This window comes from Canis lupus, chromosome 32 (genome assembly GCF_048164855.1).
Source record: "Canis lupus baileyi chromosome 32, mCanLup2.hap1, whole genome shotgun sequence".
Taxonomy (NCBI): Eukaryota; Metazoa; Chordata; class Mammalia; order Carnivora; family Canidae; genus Canis; species Canis lupus.
In genome coordinates, this window is record NC_132869.1 from 32,807,751 (window position 1) to 32,826,908 (window position 19,158).

The 19,158-nt window shown below is 39.5% G+C and overlaps 1 protein-coding gene and 1 long non-coding RNA gene across 4 annotated transcripts in view; one reads left to right on the top strand and one right to left on the bottom strand.

The window, feature by feature from the left end:
- Positions 1–19,158, top strand: part of LOC140623116 (uncharacterized) — a 19,507-nt gene continuing 349 nt past the window's right edge. The window contains exons 1-3 of the long non-coding RNA XR_012022789.1: positions 1–235; positions 11,060–11,264; positions 12,091–12,378. This is a non-coding gene — a long non-coding RNA (uncharacterized lncRNA). The remainder of the gene's footprint in view (positions 236–11,059; positions 11,265–12,090; positions 12,379–19,158) is intronic.
- MTFMT (mitochondrial methionyl-tRNA formyltransferase) overlaps positions 9,516–19,158 on the bottom strand; it is a 26,675-nt gene continuing 17,032 nt past the window's right edge. Inside the window, exons 7-9 of one of the 3 annotated variants that reach the window (XM_072809145.1) lie at positions 12,279–12,357; positions 11,344–11,426; positions 9,516–9,942 (exon numbers count right to left, since the gene is read on the bottom strand). In XM_072809145.1, coding sequence (XP_072665246.1) covers positions 9,745–9,942; positions 11,344–11,426; positions 12,279–12,357 — 360 coding nt within the window. In that variant the 3' untranslated portion in view covers positions 9,516–9,744. Of the gene's footprint in view, positions 9,943–11,343; positions 11,427–12,278; positions 12,358–13,494; positions 18,925–19,158 lie in introns of those variants that run through there. The other 2 variants (XM_072809147.1, XM_072809146.1) reach the window with 2 other exon arrangements.

Genomic DNA, 19,158 nt, shown 5'->3' on the forward strand with positions numbered 1-19,158 from the left:
GGATGGAGCCGGGAGAGAGACTCGGCGCTCTCTGCGCATCCTGCCGCTTGGGACCTGGCGGCCGCCCCCGGGGTGCCGGTGGGCGCTGGGGGGAGGTGCGAATTGCCCCTGGGTCAGCCCTAGGTCACCCATTCGCTGCGGGCACCGAGGGAGAGATTGTGCGAGCGGCAGACGGGGGCGCCTGACACCTGGGACCTGCCTCTGCCTTCAGTTCGCGCCCTCCTGGAGGAAGCAGGTGCGGACCGTTTTCTCTCCGCCACGTGAAGCTTTGGGGGACCACCCCCCTGGGTTACAAGTTTTGGTGAACAGCACTTTGTATACTGTCTTTGCTTGGCAAGATTTTTTTTTTTTTTTTTTTTTCCCATCTTGGCACAACGCCCTCCGTGGTCTTACCCTGTAAGGCTCTCACTGCTCTTTGCAGACTTGCGCTTTCTGGAGGATTTTTGAGAACAGCTCCCACCAGGCCTCCGGCTCCTGCATCACTTTCCCCTTAAAGGAATAGGGAATGTTAATATATTTATAAGCATTCTTCTTTATTTATTCATTCATCCATGAGAGACAGAGAGAGGCAGAAACACAGGCAGAGGGAGATGCAGGCTCCATGCAGGGAGCCCAACGTGGGACTCGATCCCAGGACCCCCGGGGTCACTCCCTGGGCTGAAGGCGGCGCTAAACCGCTGAGCCCCCCCACCCCCACCCCCGGGCTGCCCTATAAGCATTCTTCTTAAGCAAAATTTGGTAGAGGTTACAGTAAAACATTGGCAGCTTGCTGAAAGAATGTATAATAAGGTTGGATAACATGTAAATCTTATTTGAAGTCTTTCTGTGATCCTGCAACAAGGTCCTGTTGAAAGTGGCTCTCCCTAATCTGTTTTAGGGAAAGCTTATACCCTGCTAAAGCTTTTGGCATAAACAGCAACTGTTTATGGGATTAAGGTCAGGGGAGAATCTCAGTAAATTGGAATCCTTAGTCATGATCTCTGACTTCCTGCTTGTGAATGTTGGGTCCCAGTCTAGAACTCCAACAAATTGCAGATGCATCCCCCAAGAACACAATCACACGTTAGCCTCCTGTTCCCCAACTCGTCACTTCTTTCAGAATTCTCATAGGAAGTGGTCTTTTATAATGAGCACCAGGTAGGTGTATAGGGCATGTTTCTACAGAAGATTTTTAACCTGTGGCTTTCCCCTCAAAACTTTGGAATAGTTTAATGAATGGAATAATTGCCAAAGCACTGGTTGTGTGTAAAGACTGTTATGGATGCTCATTATTTTTGTCTCCTGAGGTGGTCTGTGAGCTTTAATTTAGGGCAAAAGGAACAGAGTAACCAACCAGTGTGTTAGCACATGATTTGGCTCATAGTAGGTACTAAATGTACCTTCAATGAATTAATGAGAGAATAAATATATCTATCCACACATATTCCTAACACTGGATTCCTTACTCCTCACACTCCTAGACCTCACTTTAGTAACAGCCCTAGTGAGATTTAAGCTATGGATATGCCTAAATATATTAAAAGTCCTTATTTTGTTAGTTTGATGATAATTTTTAATTTGACTGTTGATAATGAAAAGCCATCTCATTATGTAGATTTTGTTACATGTGAACTTTTATTACAATGTAAAAGATTAAACCCAAAATAATGAATGTTTTCTTTCCCTGAGAAAAGTACCCCTTGGTCATGTTTGGATCTTCAGTTGTCCTATAACACATGGCAGGCACATTATCCATTCCCTAATCTGAACAAGGAACATTTAATCTCTGTGAATTCCAGCTGTCCTGTAATTGCACAACTGCAGGGAGCAAACTTTTGACCCAGGACAGGCCCTGGTGCAGGCAGACCTGGGGGATATGGCTGTGAGGGTTTGCAGCTGTCATGGTTGGGGTCTTCCAGATGGTTCCCACAGCACCAATCCCTGTGTGAGAACCTCAGTTAAAAACTAGAATGTTCACAAAATACTCTCTGAACTCCAGGCAAAGTAAACAGATGGCCATCTGGTTCTCAGAATTGCCCAAACTGAAGATCTATCCTTCAAATTGATCTTTTGATAGGATAATATTTGTTTTAAAGCACACGTGCAAAATAATCCTAGATATATCTCTTATGCACAGTTACCTCTGAGGAGAAACTGGAGGATGGAAGGGGGGTGAAGAACTTTGGCTTTAGATTTAGCATTTGAATTTATGTAAGAATGTGTTCATATATTATTGTATGATTTAAAAATAAATTAAAATCAACTTTATTCATGGTCTAAGCCCTGCTTCTCCTTTAGTAGCACCCTCCTCTATTCAAGCTAAAGTCCAAGGTCCACAGGCAAGAGCAGGTCTGGCTCTCTCAAAGGGCCCCAAATACCCTATGAGGTCTCAAACCTCTAGGTGTTTATATATACTCTTTACTCCTCTTAGAATGCCTCTTCCACTTGACCCACCAGAGTGAAATGCCTCTATTTTACCCGCCCCCCAAACCACAGATGTGTGAAAAAGTGAAAGAGAAACTAAACACTTAGTTTTTCACAGTAATACCAGTTCTCGGAATACTATCCTTTAAAGCTGCCCAGGATACATTTGACTACAGCGTTATATATCAAATTATGCTGAGACCCAAGACTGAAAATAAAGGCTGTTTCCTTACTGCCAGACTCAGTCTGTGTCGGATACATGCCGCACTGGATTATAGGGATCAGACACAGAGTAGGGATTCTGGAACTGCCCGAGACAGATGCTGGTGTGTCTATTTCTATAGTTTCCTACGTATTGAACTAAGGTCCTATCAAACAAGTATATACAGTTATTTATTTATTTGAACTTGTTCTAAGATTTGTATTTATTTGAGAGAGAGAGAGCACATGTGTGTGCAGGATGGGGGAAAGGAGAGGAGAGAGAGAAGCAGACTACTTGCTGAGCAGGGAGTCTGACTAGGGCTTGATCCCAGGATCTGGAGATCATGATCTGAGATGAATCAAGGCAGATGCTCAACTGAATGAGCCTCCCAAGTACCCCTACTGTGATTTATAATTAATAATTCATTATTATCCAGGAGTTAAGAAACTGGAGTTTTATTCTTGGGCAAGACATTTCTTCTCTCTAGTGTGGTTTCCTTCTCTGTGAAATGAGTCCAAGGTTAGACTAAATGATCTCTAAGTTCTTTTTTTAAAAAAATATTTTATTGGGGATCCCTGGGTGGCTCAGCGGTTTAGCGCCTGCCTTTGGCCCAGGGCATGATCCTGGAGTCCCGGGATCAAGTCCCATGTCAGGCTTCCAGCATGGAGCCTTCTTCTCCCTCCTCCTGTGTCTCTGCCTCTCTCTCTCTCTCTCTCTCTCTCTATCATAAATAAATAAATAAATATTTAAAAAATTTTTTAAAAATTAAAAAATATTTAATTTATTTATTCATGAGAGACACACAGAGAGAAGCAGAGACACAGGCAGAGGGAGAAGCAGGCTCCATGCAGGGAGCCTTATGTGGGACTTGATCCCGGGACTGAGATCATGCCCTGAGCTGAAGGCAGGTGCTCAACCACTGAGCGACCCAGGCGTCCCTATCTCTAAATTCTTAACAAGTCTAAGATTTTAGATTCTATATGTTTATGACAGGTATATCACAGAATCTTTACAATAGCCTTGTTTCAAAGCTGTTCTTTTCTGGTAACCCCCCCCCCCCACATTGCCTCTCCCTTCCAATCAAACTTTTAAAAAGCAGCCTGTGGGGGATCCCTGGGTGGCTCAGCAGTTTAGTGCCTGCCTTCGGCCCAGGGCGTGATCCTAGAGTCCCAGATCAAGTCCCACATCAAGTCCCACATCAGGTCCCCCTGTGTGTCTGCCTCTCCGTGTATATGTGTCTCTGATGAATAAATACATAAAATCTTTAAAAAGAAAAAAAAAAAGCAGCCTGCACACAAAAATGCCTTTCTATAGGAATAATATTTTACCTTCTTAGATAAGCTAATATTTGTCCATTGTTAACTTTTTAAATATAAAAGTGCCTAAGCAAAGGTAACACATTTTAAAAAATCATCTGACAACTAAGCATTTCATTAATGTTTCTTCTGTAAATAACAATGTGACAATCTATCTTCTGCAAGAAAAGCTGCAGTAAAGAATCCTGGAAAACAAGAACGGCACTATTATACTACAAAATAAAGCAGCTTCTATCTGTAGGATTCTAGAAAACTTTATGAATTCTTAGAGGTAATAAGGACAGTGATTAAATAGTAACTGAAATGAGAAAATCTTCTTTTTTTAGGATTTTATTTATTTATTCATGAGAGACACACAGAGAGAGGCAGAGAGATAGGCAGAAGGAGAAGCAGGCTCCCTGTGGGGGGTGCCCAGTGTGAGACTTGATCCCAAGATTCTGGGATCATGACCTGAGCCAAAGGTAGATGCTCAACCCCTGAGCCACCCAGGTGTCCCAACAAGGTTATTTGTAACAATAAAATGAGATACTTCAGGTCAAGTCCTTGAAAGTCTGGCTAGCACTCAGTAAATGTTAGCTAAAAATAATGCTTTTGAGAACCTACTATGTTCCAGGCACTGTGCTGGGTGCATTACATATATATATTCCTCATGACATCCCTTGCAAAGTAGGTACAATTTTCATTTCATAGATAAGGAAACATATTTAGACAGGGTGATTAACCAGCCTAGACTTAGGGTCAGTAGCAGGGCCAGGGCTCATGCCATGGTTGTTGAATCTAAGTCTCTGCCTTTCAAAATCTTATATCTTCATTTTGAAATTGTTTGATGAATATTAAGAAAAGTGGTGAAAAGACACTGTGCTGTCTTAAATACAAAGTATAAAATAATAAACATCTCTTGGCAGCCATTATCAAGAACTTGATTTTATGCTCAGATAAACTACTCTTGTCACCCAAACCAAACCACGAGTAAAATTCTTAACAGAATTTACTGTGGTCTTGAGGTTCTAATCCTAGTATTGTCACTAGCTAGTTGTTACTAAGTCCTTGTTTCATCATCTCTTAAATGAATGAGTTACTAAATCATAGGACCTTTCCTATTCTAAAATTCTTTTCTTCCTGTTGGTCTAAAGGCATCTCAGCAAGCTGTTGCTGCCATCCAGAGGAGAAAATATTGTTGCAAGGCTCAAAGAAGGCATTGCAGCAGTATTATTAGACTCTGCTGACAATAATATCTAGCACTTACTGAGTATCTACTATGTGCCAGGAAGTTTCTCGGGCATATTCGATGTGTGTTTCTATTCTGCAAGGTAGTTATTATTACCCTTGTTTTTTTTTTAAGATTTTATTTATTCATGAAAGACACACACACACACACACAGAGAGAGAGAGAGAGAGAGAGAGAGAGAGACAGGCAGAAAGAGGGAGAAGCAGGCTCCATGCAGGGAGCCCGCTGTGGGATTCGATCCCAGAACTCCAGGATAGTGCCCTGAGCCAAAGGCAGACGCTGAACCTCTGAGCCACGCAGGCATCCCCACCCTTGTTGTAAATTAAGAAATCATTAAAGAATTTAAGTAACTTGTCCTAGGTCACCCAACTTTTAATAAGTAACTAAATTCTGTTTTCAGTCTGATTTTTTTTTTTCTGCAATGACAAGAACCAATATAGAAGCATCTTGCATAAGGAGGCAATGTTTTTGTGATCCATCCTGTAAGCCAGAGCACAGAATAGGCTGTGTTCCTGGGAGGATCCTGGACCTAGGGGTCAGAACATAGTTCCATGTGCACCTCTTAAACTAGTTAAAGCTGTTACTACTCTAGCATAAAAATTACTTGTTGAGTGTGATTAAATGCAGAGTCCCATCCTGAGAGACTGATAGAAGGTCTGCAGTTGGGCTCAGGAATCTAAAATTTTGGTGCACCTGGGTGACTCAGTCTGTTAAGCATCTGACTCTTGATCTCAGCTCAGATCATGATCTCAGGTTCATGAGTTCAAGCCCCATGTTGGGCTCTGTGCTGGGATGGAGCCTACTTAAGGAAAAAAAAGAAAAGGAACCTACATATTATGTATGCATGTATGTAATCTACGTTTTAAACAAGTACTCCAGGTGACTCTGGCTTAGCTGAGAAACATTGCTCAGTCATACTGGACTGTGGTTTTTTGTTTTTAAGATTTTACTTATTTATTCATGAGAGATAGAGATAGAGATAGAAAGAAAGAGAGAGAGAGAGAGAGAGAGGCAGAGACGCAGGCACAGGGAGAAGCAAGCTCCATGCAGGGAGCCTGACATGGGACTCAATCCCAGGTCTCCAGGATCAGGCCCTGGGGCTTAAGGTGGCACTAAACCGCTGACCCACCTGGGTTGCCCTCGACTGTGGCTTCTATAGAGGGCCTGAAACTATAAATATAGCTTCCTGAGGCTTAGCTGGGATGTGTACCGTTTACGTTGTCAAAATGAGTTGCCAACTGCAAATGGCATTTCTAAACCTGGTGTTTGCCCTTTAGGCCCAGGATGGCCTCGAGGATCTCTGCATGGGAAACTGCCCTCTCTGAGATAGGTCTTGCCCTCTTGCCTCAAGATTTCATAGGTATGAAAGGTATTTCATGGTATACCAACCATGCCAATCATGGTAGCCCGCTTCCCTTTCCAGCTCACACAGCCTCACCCACAGCCCCCTGCTTGGCATTAGGCAATGTGTTTTGTGCAGGTAAAATCATTGGGACTGGACTAGGTCTTGACTCACAGTCTGGCCAAGGGCTAGAGGCAGTCTGACACCAAAGATTCTACCCAGGAAGGCCAATGGTAATTAGCAAAACAAGAGAGGCTCTGCCCAGAACGTGGGGTGGCAGCCCTGAGACCATTCACCACTAGACTGTAAGAGATCAGAGAAAGCGGTGCCCTCAGTGAGGTTCTCCACTCCCTGTGGCAGTGTCTGAGTGGGCATTTCCTTACCTCTAGTCACCACTACTGCACTGCTGCAAGCTCCGAGGTGGTACTGATTCTCGTTCTCTCTGAATTCCGTACCATGACGGCAGCCCCTACAGAGGAAAGTAAGTGCTCCATGCATATTACCTGGAAAACAACAGCAAAAAAGCACTTTCACACAGGCACTAATTCTCAGTGACTTTTCGGAGCGTTTTTTCTCTTCAGCCCCATTTCACATATGAGGATACTAAAGTTCAGTGAGGTTAGTGACTTACTGGAGATCAAAAAGCTAATCAGTGGTGGAGCCAAAACTCTCCATCAGAATCCAACACCTGAACAATAACCACATTCTCACTTCTATAGCAAAAATCTGGTAAATTCTTTTCCTCCCTTCCCCATAACTGCAGCTATAGTTCAGATTTTCACATTTCTAACTTCCCACCAAATCTTCCTGCCACACATTTTACCTCCATTCCACCTTCTGCCCCACTACCAAAGTCACCTTTTTGAAATACAAATCGGGTTGTCACTTCCCTATTGCATGGCAGACAAAGGTCCAAAGTCTCATGGTCAAACCCTCCGTGAAGGTCCAAAGTCTCATGGTCAAACCCTCCGTGAAGTGGCCCTCCTGTCTTGCTCTCCCAGTCTCATCTCCATCCATCCTATTCCATTCCTGCCAGTTCTTCCAGTTTCTTCAAAACACTGTGCTCTTTCCCCCCGTGTTTAACTTGCCATTCGTTTCTCTTCTGTGATCCAGTTAGTTTTTCCCAGCCAGGTGCATATATGTCTGTAAGTGTATAACTAGCTCATACATTGAAGAAAATGCATAGCAAACTAATGGTTTAAAGAATCATAATAGGGACGCCTGGATGGCTCAGTGGCTGAGCATCTGCCTTCAGCTCAGCGCGTGGTCCCAGGGTCCTGGGATGAGTCCCACATCGGCTCCTCATAGGGAGCCTGCTTCTCCCTCTGCCTATGTCTCTGCCCTCTCTCCGTCTCTTACGAATAAATAAAACCTTTAAAAATAATTAAAAAAAAATAATTTTAAAAAGATTGATAATAAAAATAGATTGATAATAAAAAGCTTGTTCATGTTCCCATCATCCAGTTAAGAACCACACTTCCATACCCCACCCCCATGAGATAGTGTTTTTTTATGCCATTGTGCCTCTCTATACACACTAGAATGCCTTAAGTCTGCATGGTGAACTCATGATTTAGAACCAGATTCAGCTTTACCTTCTTTAGAAAGCCTCCCCCCGAATCCCTTGAGGGAGATTTAATGCTTCCATTATGCCTCCATTATGGCATTCACAACAGTATTATATTTGCTTACATGTTTGCCTCACCAGTAGATTGAAGGTATCAAATATTATTTAATCTCTGACTCTTCAGCAAGCAGCACAAAGGCTGGTAGCACAGCAAATGTTCAGTAAATAGGACAGATGTCCGTACAACCTGGTTTGCCTGGGAGAGTCCTGGTTTATGCCTGTTGTCCAGGAATTATTGTAAGTGCTTCCTTTACTCATGAACGTGTCTAATTTAGATGGCCAATTATATGATCACCCTATCAATAAATGTGGAATGGATGAATTAGTGAATGAGAAAAGATTTTTACTGATAGAATCTAGGCAGGAAGAGCTGGTATGTAATGATTTTCAAAAATTCAACAGCTGGCCACTATACCTCCCCTTCCTGCTCCAGAAGTGCTTGAATCTCTTGGAGACAGATGAGTTTGCACAGACCAGATGCTCAATAACCTTTATTGCATAATTAAGTTGAAAAGTGTTAGCATATTCCTACTTCAAGAAAACCTAGATGTGAAATATGAATTTATAGTACAGATTCATGTGACAGAGATGATTATATATTATGTATGTTTACTATTTTATGAAAACTAGATGGTAGATAAATTTAAAGAACTGATTTTATTGCTTGTTGAAAATCAGAAATGTAGAATTAAACACTGCTGAAATTGATAGCATAATCAACGGGGACATATGATCTAAAAAATTTAAATAGATGCACTTTTTTATTTTTTAATTTATTTATTTTAAGATTTTATTTATTTATTCATGAGAGAGAGGCTGAGACACAGGCAGAGGGAGAAGCAGGCCCATGCAGGGAGCTTGATGTGGGACTCGATCCCGGGACTCCAGGATCACGCCCTGGGCCAAAGGCAGGCGCTGTACCGCTGAGCCACCCAGGGATCCCAGTTTTTTATTTTTAAAATATTTTATTAGTATTTTATTTATTTATTCATCACACACACACACAGAGGCAGAGACACAGGCAGAGGGAGAAGCAGGCTCCATGCAGGAAGCCCAATGTGGGACTCGATTCCGGGACTCCAGGATCACACCCTGGGCCAAAGGCAGGCGCCAAACCACTGAGCCACCTAGGGATCCCCTAGATGCACTTTTTTAAAAAGAAACTCAGGGTGTGATCCCAGAATCCCGGGTTTGAGTCCTGCATTGGGCTCCTTTCATGGGGCCTGCTTCTCCTTCCCCTCCCTCTGCCTGTGTCTCTGCCTCTCTGTGTCTCTCATGAAAAAATAAAATCTTAAAAAAAAAAAAAAAAAGAACCTCTATTCAGTATGTATACAGACACACACACTAGTTATTAATTAGTTGCATTTACTTTTAGGGAAAGATAAAACCTCCTTGAGTTTCACATTATAAATACAAATTTTATTTAAAGCTTTTTTGGTTATTCAAATAGAAAAAAGTTTTTAACTACTGTTAAACAAAAAATGGGAAGTGAGGTAATTCATCTTTTTGACAATAATCTTCTTTCCCTCCAACAGTGTCATCTTCTTTGATAGTCAAGGTAATTCCTTGTAAATAAGGCTTTTAATAAATTACAAATATGTAGTAGGTTCTTGTCCATCTACTTAACTACTTAATGCACTGTTGCATAGCAACAATTTTTTTCCCCTGCTTCTTCTTTGTTGGAAGTCTGAGAGTCTGAAATCTGCATTGGCTTGGTTGAGCTTGGGAATCTTTCTGGTACCAGGAGTGCAGATATCCATTGTAGAAATCAGTAGCTGTTAGTGTTTTCTTGAGCATCACTGATCGAACACCAATCCAGCCATCCTAACGGGCAAACAACAGTGAACAGGCAGTGATGGCAAAACTGGCAATTTTAGCTTATACAACCTTTATCATGAAAACAAACAAACCTACAAATCTTTACCAAATGCCTAGCTGCAGACAGCACTGTACCAAGTAACATATATGATTCTTTGGCTCTAAGTTTACTACCAAGTGATAACAAATATACAGATCTGTATAAATAAAACAAATTTAAACACAAAGGGGACAGAATAAAGACGAGTGCCATATTGGATGGTACTTTACAGTGTTCAGAATATGCCCACATATCTTATTAGGATTGGTCATCAGAAATATAACTACTCTAAAAGTAGGCAGATCCAATATCATCCCTTGTGGGAACTAATGTTAGAAGAGAAAACTGATGCCCAGAGAAGTGAGTGATTTGTCTGAGGTGACATAACTGGTGGAACTTAAACTCACATGTTCAGACAACCTCAACCTCCGCTGCTTCTATGAGAGCAAACTGCAGATTTGCAATATAGACATTGCAAGGACAGACCCAGACAAGGACAGCAGACATGTGCACCCTCCACTGTTTGGGAATAAACTGAAGAAAGATGAAGAGAGGCTGATGTGGGGGCTCTGTATCCACAGTCTGTGTAGGTCGGATCACCCTATCACATACTTTAAACATGGCCTCTGGAGCACAAAACATTGCACATAACCATGGTAGGACAGAAAACACCAGGAGATGAAGAAACATGGTCATTTTATAGGCCGTTGTCATAAAATAATAATGGTTCTAAAGTCATTTTAAATAGGTTAAGAAATCTCTTTAACCACTATCAAACTGTAAATGCAAGTAGGATACCTGTACTATAGTGGTTCAGGTAGGTACTCTGATATGGCTGTCTTCTGTGATCATTGTATTAGCAGGATGAGTTGCTAGTTGGACAAGACTTGTTAGTTATTAACAAGAACTTGTTAATTAAATTGAACTACTGAGAATATACAAGTTTCTTTTAAGAAAGCACTAAAGTTACTGAATCTTCTTTCAGTAATCATGCCTGGGTAAAATTGCATCACTTTCAAAAATTATCCTAGAGATTCTACTATTTCTTTTTTTTTTTTTAAGATTTTATTTATTTATTCATAGACACAGAGAGAGAGGCAGAGACACAGGCAGAGGGAGAAGCAGGCTCCATGCAGGGAACCCGATGTGGGACTCGATCCCTGGTCTCCAGGATCACACCCCAGGCTGCAGGCGGCGCCAAACTGCTGCGCCACCGGGGCTGCCCGAGATTCTACTATTTCTCAAGAAAAATTAAACTGTCCATTGGCTCAATCTGATGAATAAACAGGTGAGTGAAGTCTTAACTAAAGATGATGAACCATAAATTTAGTAAAACAAATATAATTTAAAATTAAAGGAAAATGTACCTTGCAACGAACCAGCAGTATTTGTGACTGTTTGTGGTATATGACTGATCCTGGAATAACAGGTTGTCCTGTTAATTTTGGATCTAAAGAATTGGTGGGGTAGGGAAGGATAGGAGAGAGAATAAATAATTATGCAACTTCATGCTGTTTACAAATAAAAAACATCCCGGGAGGTAGTACTAATACTGGAGGGTGTAACTGCTGATGTCCTGACCCTGACATCCAAACTTATGATGGAGCCATGGTGCTCTGTATCTCAAACCCAAAAGTAAGCTTTCTATATACATATAGGAACTTGCCAGTCCTTTACCCAGTCTCCCAAAGATCAACATAAAAACGTCGAATTTAGAAGTTTTGACCATTTGGGGGAAATAGCTAGCTACCAGTGGTGAGGTATATAGGAAGCTTAGGATCTAAGCTGACCCTTCCATCCATGACCCAACAAATCCCAATTCTTAGATCCCTGGGGCACTCCGACTCCCTCTGAGCTGCACCAGCTCCCTTTGTGGCTCCCACTCCTTTAGTCCACCATATTGGGAGGGCACTGATGGGCCCTTAGAATGGACTGTCATAAAATGCTACACCCAGGCCTAGGAGTCTCACTGAGCTGCCCAGGGATTTTCATTATGATATTCAGCAGAATGAAACTGACCAAGTCATTCTGCATTTCTTGAAAATCTTAGTGTACAAAATCACAGAGCTTAACATGGGATAGTAACACTGCTTTGCCTACTTCCACATTCTTAGGATGACTGAAAAAATACATGTGAATGGACAACCAAAAAAGTAAGACAATGAATGTAAAGTATCATCATTACTGAACTGACACAAACTAAATCCTTATTTTTACTAAACGTGACCTATGATAAACAGACACATTTTCAAATGGCGAACAGTGAAGATATTTTCCACATCAGCTATTCAAGAGTTAGTACCAGTGAGGATTGAACTATTAACTTCAACCAAATCCAGAAGTTTAATGGTATTATCCATCCAGAGAGTCTGCAATGGAATCTGTAAATAAAATTAAAGAAGGTATGATAATGCAATACACTCAACCTCCAAACTCTTTTTAACTACTATCTTGCATTAATTTGGTCTAACTTCTCCCCCAATTACAGAAGAATTAGGAACCCAGTCTCTAAATCTTATGAAACAGAACACATATGTGACCCTCTACATCAGTCTCCAAAATTTATAATATCTTAAACACTATTTTAAAAATCAAGGTTTATATCTTTATTAATATTTCTAATTTATTTTTATGTTCATTTTAAAAAATACAAGCATTTACAACAACTATGCTAAAAAAAATTTAGGGGTGCTGGGCTGGCTCACTTGGAGGAGCTTGTGACTCTTGAACTTGAAGTCCTATGTTGAGTGTAGAGATACTTTAAAAAGTTTTTAAAAATTTAGAAAAATTCTGTACTCCCATCCCCAGAAGTAACCACTGTTAACAATTTGATGTGTATATCCTTGTATTTTTTTCTGCAAATGTTATAAAAACCTAGAATATACTGTCTTAAAAGGAAGTCTTTTGCCTAAAGATGAAGCATGGGCAACTTTCATAGTGCATGCATATCTATTTCCCTCTTTATCTAGTGGCACAGTACTCTCACTTTGACTATATCCTAATTTATGCAACCAATACCTTTATAATGGATGTTTCAATTATTTTCAATTTCTTGCTACTATTAATGGCAATTTTTCTTAGTGTATGGCCCTTTAATCTTGGGTACAGCAATTTTTTTCTGTGCATAATTTTTAAATTTTTTTAAATTTTTAAATTAAAAAAAAATTTAATGGAGTAATATTAACCAGTTTTTTCTTTCATGACTCCAGTAGTTCATGTCAAGCTTAAAAAAGGCTATCCCACACTTTAAGATTGCTAAATATTATAAAATCATTCAACTGTACTTTTCCCTTAGTTCTTTGTGGTTTCACTCTTTTACATTTAAATGCTTGATCCATCTAGAATTTGACTTTGAACGGCAGGATTTGAGGGCTTTCCCCTCCAATGGTTAACCAGTTCCAGTTGTCTCAACCCTATTTACTGGACAATCCATTTCACCTTTCCCCACAGTGTGAAATGCCATTTCCATCACATTTTGATTTCAGATTAATAAAAATTAACATGTACCAGGAAATAAGTTCTCTCAAATTTCTGAAGTAAATAAATTTATTTTCAGATTATAGCTCAAACCTTTATTTCACAGATAAGGAAAGTGAGGCCCAGAGAAATGCAGCTATTTTCCCAAGTTTAGACACAGGTAGTTAGTTAATGGTAGAGCCTAGGACCAGAATCTAGGTTTCCTCATTCTCAGTTCAATGCTCTTTATGGCCTCCCCTAAAGAGGACATTTAATTTTCAGAAGAGTTAGGTCAAAGATTTGAACATGACATCAAAGAATTTAAATACATTTGAAGAAAAGTTCATAGGTGTTCATCACCTTACATATGACATATTTTAGGACAATATCCTCTTCTATAATTTGCTGGCTTATTTTTCTCTCACCTGCTTCCAGTAGAAGTTATGAAACAATTTTTACATGTATAACTTCTTTCTTTCAAAGAACTCAAAATACTTTTGGAACGTGCTGACTAAAGAAGGGTTTATATTTACTGAGAGTTATAAATATACTCGGTATATGGTTCTTTTTTTTTAATCTTTTTTTAAAGATTTTAGTTATTTATTCATGATAGACATAGAGAGAGAGACAGAGACACAGGCAGAGGGAGAAGCAGGCTCCATGCAGGGAGCTCGATGTGGGACTCAATCCCGGGACTCCAGGATCACGCCTTGGGCCAAAGGCAGGCGCTGGAACCGCTGAGCCACCCAGGGATCCCCCTCGGTATATGGTTCTTGTTCAGAATATATACTTCTTATTCTTGAGGAGGGTAAAGCTCACCTTCACCTTATCATCACAGCGTTGCAGAAAGGGAAGGGATGGTAAAAATATAGTCATTTCAGTATTACCATCATTACTGTCAAAATCATATATTTGCACAGACTTAAAAAGGTTTATCTCCTTTGATCTTGGCAGTTGTGGACATGGTCATTAACCCATTTTTAGAGGTATAAAAGCAGAAACCCAGAGAAGATACAGGTTTTGCTCTCGGTTAGTAAATGGCAGCTCTAGGAATCAAATTTCACCTTCTGGCTCCTAAATTATCATTCTGTTATAGCACAAACTTTTTCTCAGTGGAGAGGAAAGGTGAATTAGAGAAGATAAGGATCATTATATGGTAATGTAACTATGTTTAACTTTTTAAAGATTTAAGTAATCTCTACACCCAACATGGGGCTTGAACTCACAACCTCAAGATCAAGAGTTGTATTATACTCTAAACTGAACCAACCAGGTACCCCTGTGTTTAACTTTCTGAGGAATTGTCAAACTATTTTCCATAGCAGCTGTACTAGTTTGCATTCCTGCCAACAACATGAGGGTTCCAAATTTTTCCACATCCTTGTCAACACTTGTGATTGTCTGTTTTTTAAATGTTAGCAATCCTAATGGGTGTGAAGTGGTAACTACAGTTTTGATTTGCATTTTCCTAATGACTAATGAAAATGATTGTCTTTTCATGTGTTTATTGGCCATTTATAGATCTTCTTGGAAGAAATATCTATTTAGATGCCTTGCCCATTTTCTAATCACATTTGCCTTTTTGTTGTAGAGTTGTAAGAGGTCTTATATATTCTGGATACAAGACTGTTATCAGATATATGATTTGCAAATATTTTCTTCTACTCCATAGGCTGTCTCTTCATATTCTTTTTCTTTTATGATTTTATTTATTTATTCATGAGAGACACACAGAGAGAGGCAGAGAGCCTGATGTGGGACTTGATTCCTGGACCTGGATCATGCCCTGAGCCAAAGGCAAACATTCAACTGCTGAGCCACTCAGGCATCCTCATCTCTTCATATTCTTGATGGTTTTCTTTGAAGTGCCAACAGTTTTTAATTTTTAAGTCTCACTTCTCTATATTTAGTTTGGTTGCTTAGGCTGTAGGCAACATATCTAAAAACTATTGCCTAATTCAAGGTCACAAAGACTTATCCCTATGTTTTCCTCCAAGAGTCTTATCATTTTAGCTTTTCTATTTAGGTCTCTATCTAGAGTTCATTTTTGTACATGGTGTGAGGTAGGAATCCAAATTCATTTCTTTTGATTGTGGATATCCAGCTGTCTGAGCACCATGTGTTAAAAAGACGATTCTTTCCCCATCAAACTATGTTGGTACCCTTATCAAAAATCAATTGATCATAAACACGAAGGCTTATTTCTGGGCTTTCAATTCTATTCCATTGAGAAATAGGTCTATCCTTATGTCAGTATCCCACTGTCCTCATTATTGTAGCTTTGTAGCAACTTTTGAAATTAGGAAGGGTAAGTTCTTTAATTTTCTTCTTCTTTTTCAAGATTTTTTTGGCTATTCTGGGTCTCTTGGGATTCCATATGAATTTTAGGATCATGTTGTCAATTTCTGCAAAGACATCAACTGGGGTTTTTATAGGAATTGTGTTGAATCTGTGGATCAATTTGGGGAACAGTGCCATCCTAACAATATTAAGTCTTCCAACCCATGAACAATGAAATCTTTCCATTTACTTAGGTCTTCTTTACTGCTTTTATTAGCTCTAAAAGTTTCTTTTGGGGGCAGCCCTGGTGGCCCAGAGGTTTAGCGTGCCACCTTCAGCCCGGGGTATGATCCTGGAGACCCAGGATCGAGTCCCACATCAGGCTCCCTGCATGGAGCCTGTCTCTCTCTCTCACTCTCTCTGTCATGAATAAAAAATAAATAAATAAAATAAAATGTTTCTTTTGGATTCTTTATGGTTTTCTATATGTAAGATCATGTCATCTGCACATAGAGTTTTATTTATTCCTTTGCAGTCTGATTCCATATTATTTCTTTTTTCTTGCCTAATACCCCTAGCTAGAACTTCCAGTACAATGCTGAATACAAGTGGTGAGAATGGACATTTTTGTCTTGCTTCGACCTCAGGGTGGGGGGGGCGGGGGAGCAGGAAGCTTTCAAAGTTTTCACCATTAAATATGATGTTAGCTGTGGGTTTTTGTCAGGTTGATGAAATTCCCTTCTAGTCTTAGTTTGTTGAACATTTTTTATCATGAAAGGGTGTTGGATTTTGTTAAGTGCTTTTTCTGCAGCTACTGAGTAAACTGTGGATTTGCCCTTTATTCTGTTAATATGGTATATTACATGGGTTGATTTTTCTATGTTGATGCAACCTTACATTCCTCAGATAAACCTACTTGGTCATGGTATATAATCCTTTTTTATTTTTATTTTTATTTTTTTAATAATCCTTTTTAATACGTGGTTTGTTTTAGTTTTCTAATTCTGCTGAGGATTTTGCCGCTATATTCTTAAGGGATATTGATTTGTGGTTTTCTTTTCTTGTGCAGTCTTTTATCTTGTGTTGCCTACTTTAGGTTTTGTACTAGCTGCTCCCTCTGCCTAGGGATGCTATTTTCCTCATCTTGGCATAACTAGCTCCTTATTGTCTTTCAGATCTAAGCTTAAATGTCAGTTCAGAGATGCCTTCCCCACCTACCTAATCTAAAATAACCTCCAGTTAGTCTATCACATTTTCCTATTTTAATTTTTATCAAAGCACTTATCACACTCTGTTTTAATTTATTTGCTTATTTGTTTCTGTCTTCTCATATGTTTATCTTTAGTACCTAGTACAATTCCTGACAAATCATAGGCTTTCAAAAAAATATTTTAATGAATGCTTGAATATATGAATAGTAGATAACATTTAATGAGTACCTACTCTTTGTCAGATCCTATACTAGATTTTTTTTTTTTACTAGATGCTTTATATACATTATGTTAGCCCTAATTTTCAGATGAACAAACTAAAGCTCAGAGGCTAAGTAATTTTCCCAAGTCTACCAAATTAGGAAGTGACAGAGACAAGATGGAACCCAGCACTGCCTGGTTCTAAAGTCTATGTTCCTTTTCCTATGCCATTCTGCTGCAGTGGGAAAAGTACAGGGTATGAAGTCAGACAGATCTGATTCCAAACCTGCCTGTGATTAACAAGCATTGTGACCTTGAGCAACACTTAGTAACCACCCATTCTCTACTTTAAGCCTCAATTTCATCAACTTAAAATCAGGTAATACCCACACATGAGATTGTGATCCTCAGTGAAGAACTTGGCATCCTAGAGATATTTAGTGGCAGGTCTCCATCTTACTCAATATTAATAACAAGTGGTCTATTAAAAACCCCACACTTGGTAGTTCCCGAGTTCAAACAACACAAGAAGCTATCAAAATGAAGGGGGAAAAAACCAATACATTTGTCAAAGAACTGATAATTTAACTTAGGTTTTTTAAGAAGTTTTTTTTTTTTTAACTTTTTAAAAAAGATTTTAAGTAATCTCTACATCTCAATGTGGGGCTTGAACTTACAATCCTAAAATCAAGAGTCACATGCTCCACCAACTGAACCAGCCAGGTCCCCTAAGGATTTTAATAAGTCTTTAATAAAAACTATAAGTATACATAAAGAACTATTTAATAAATAAGTTACAGTTACAACTCCATTTTGTATACCATCTGTAGAAATTGAGGATTTAAGAAGTTAGTTGTAGGGGTGCCTGGGTGGCTCAGTCAGTTGGGTGTTTGCCTTTGGTTTGGGTCATGATCCTGGAGTCCTAGGATTGAGCTCCATATCAGGCTCTCTACTCAGCGGGGGTTCTGCTTCTCCCTCTGCCCCTCCCCTGTTCATGTTCTCTCACTCTCTCTCTCAAATTTGTAAAAAGACTTAAAAAAAAGAATTTAGTTGTAAAAAAATTGGCTATGGGTAGAAAGATATACTAGAAAAAGCACTGGATTAGGAGTTAGAAGATTCAGATTCATTAGTGATGGAGCACTCTGAAGTTCATACTTCACTTTTATTCCTCTCATCTATGAGAAGGGTAATAAAATTTGGTTATGGGAAACTGCAAAATATATATTCAAAAGTGCTTTGTGAATTCTAAGGCCCATATAAAAACTTGAAGTCTGAAGAATATTTTAAAAATGAATTTCAGGGGGATCCCTGGGTGGCTCAGTGGTTTAGTGCCTGCCTTTGGCCCAGGGCGTGATCCTGGAGTCCTGGGATTGAGTCCCACATCAGGCTCCCTGCATGGAGCCTGCTTCTCCCTCTGCCTGTGTTTCTGCCTCTCTCTCTCTCTCTGTGTCTCTCATGAATAAATAAATGATATCTTTAAAAAATAAATAAATAAAATAAAAATGAATTTCATATACAAAAGAATTTCTGAAAGCAGGGACTTGGACATATTTGTACACCAATGTTCACAGCAGCATTATTCACAATACCCAAAAGGTGGAAGCAATCCAAACCTCCATTGACAGATGAATGAATAAACAAAATGTGGTATATACATACAATGGAATATTTTTCAGACTTAAAAAGGAATGACATTCTGATACACGGTACAGCATAGATGAACCTTAAGGACATTATGCTAAGTGAAATTAGCCAGACACAGAAGAACAAATATTGTATGATTCCTCTTAGATGAGGTACCTAGAATAAACAAAGAGACAAAGTAGGATAGTGGTTACCAGGGATTGTGTGAAGGAGGAGTTGGGGACATTAGTGTTCAGTGGGTAGAGTTTCAGTTTGGGATGATGAAAAAGTTCTGGAGATGGATAATGGTAATGGTTGCACAATGGTATGAATGTACATAATGCTATTGATATATACACTTAAAAATTGTAAAAATAGTAAATTTATGTATGTTTTACCAAGTTATTATTA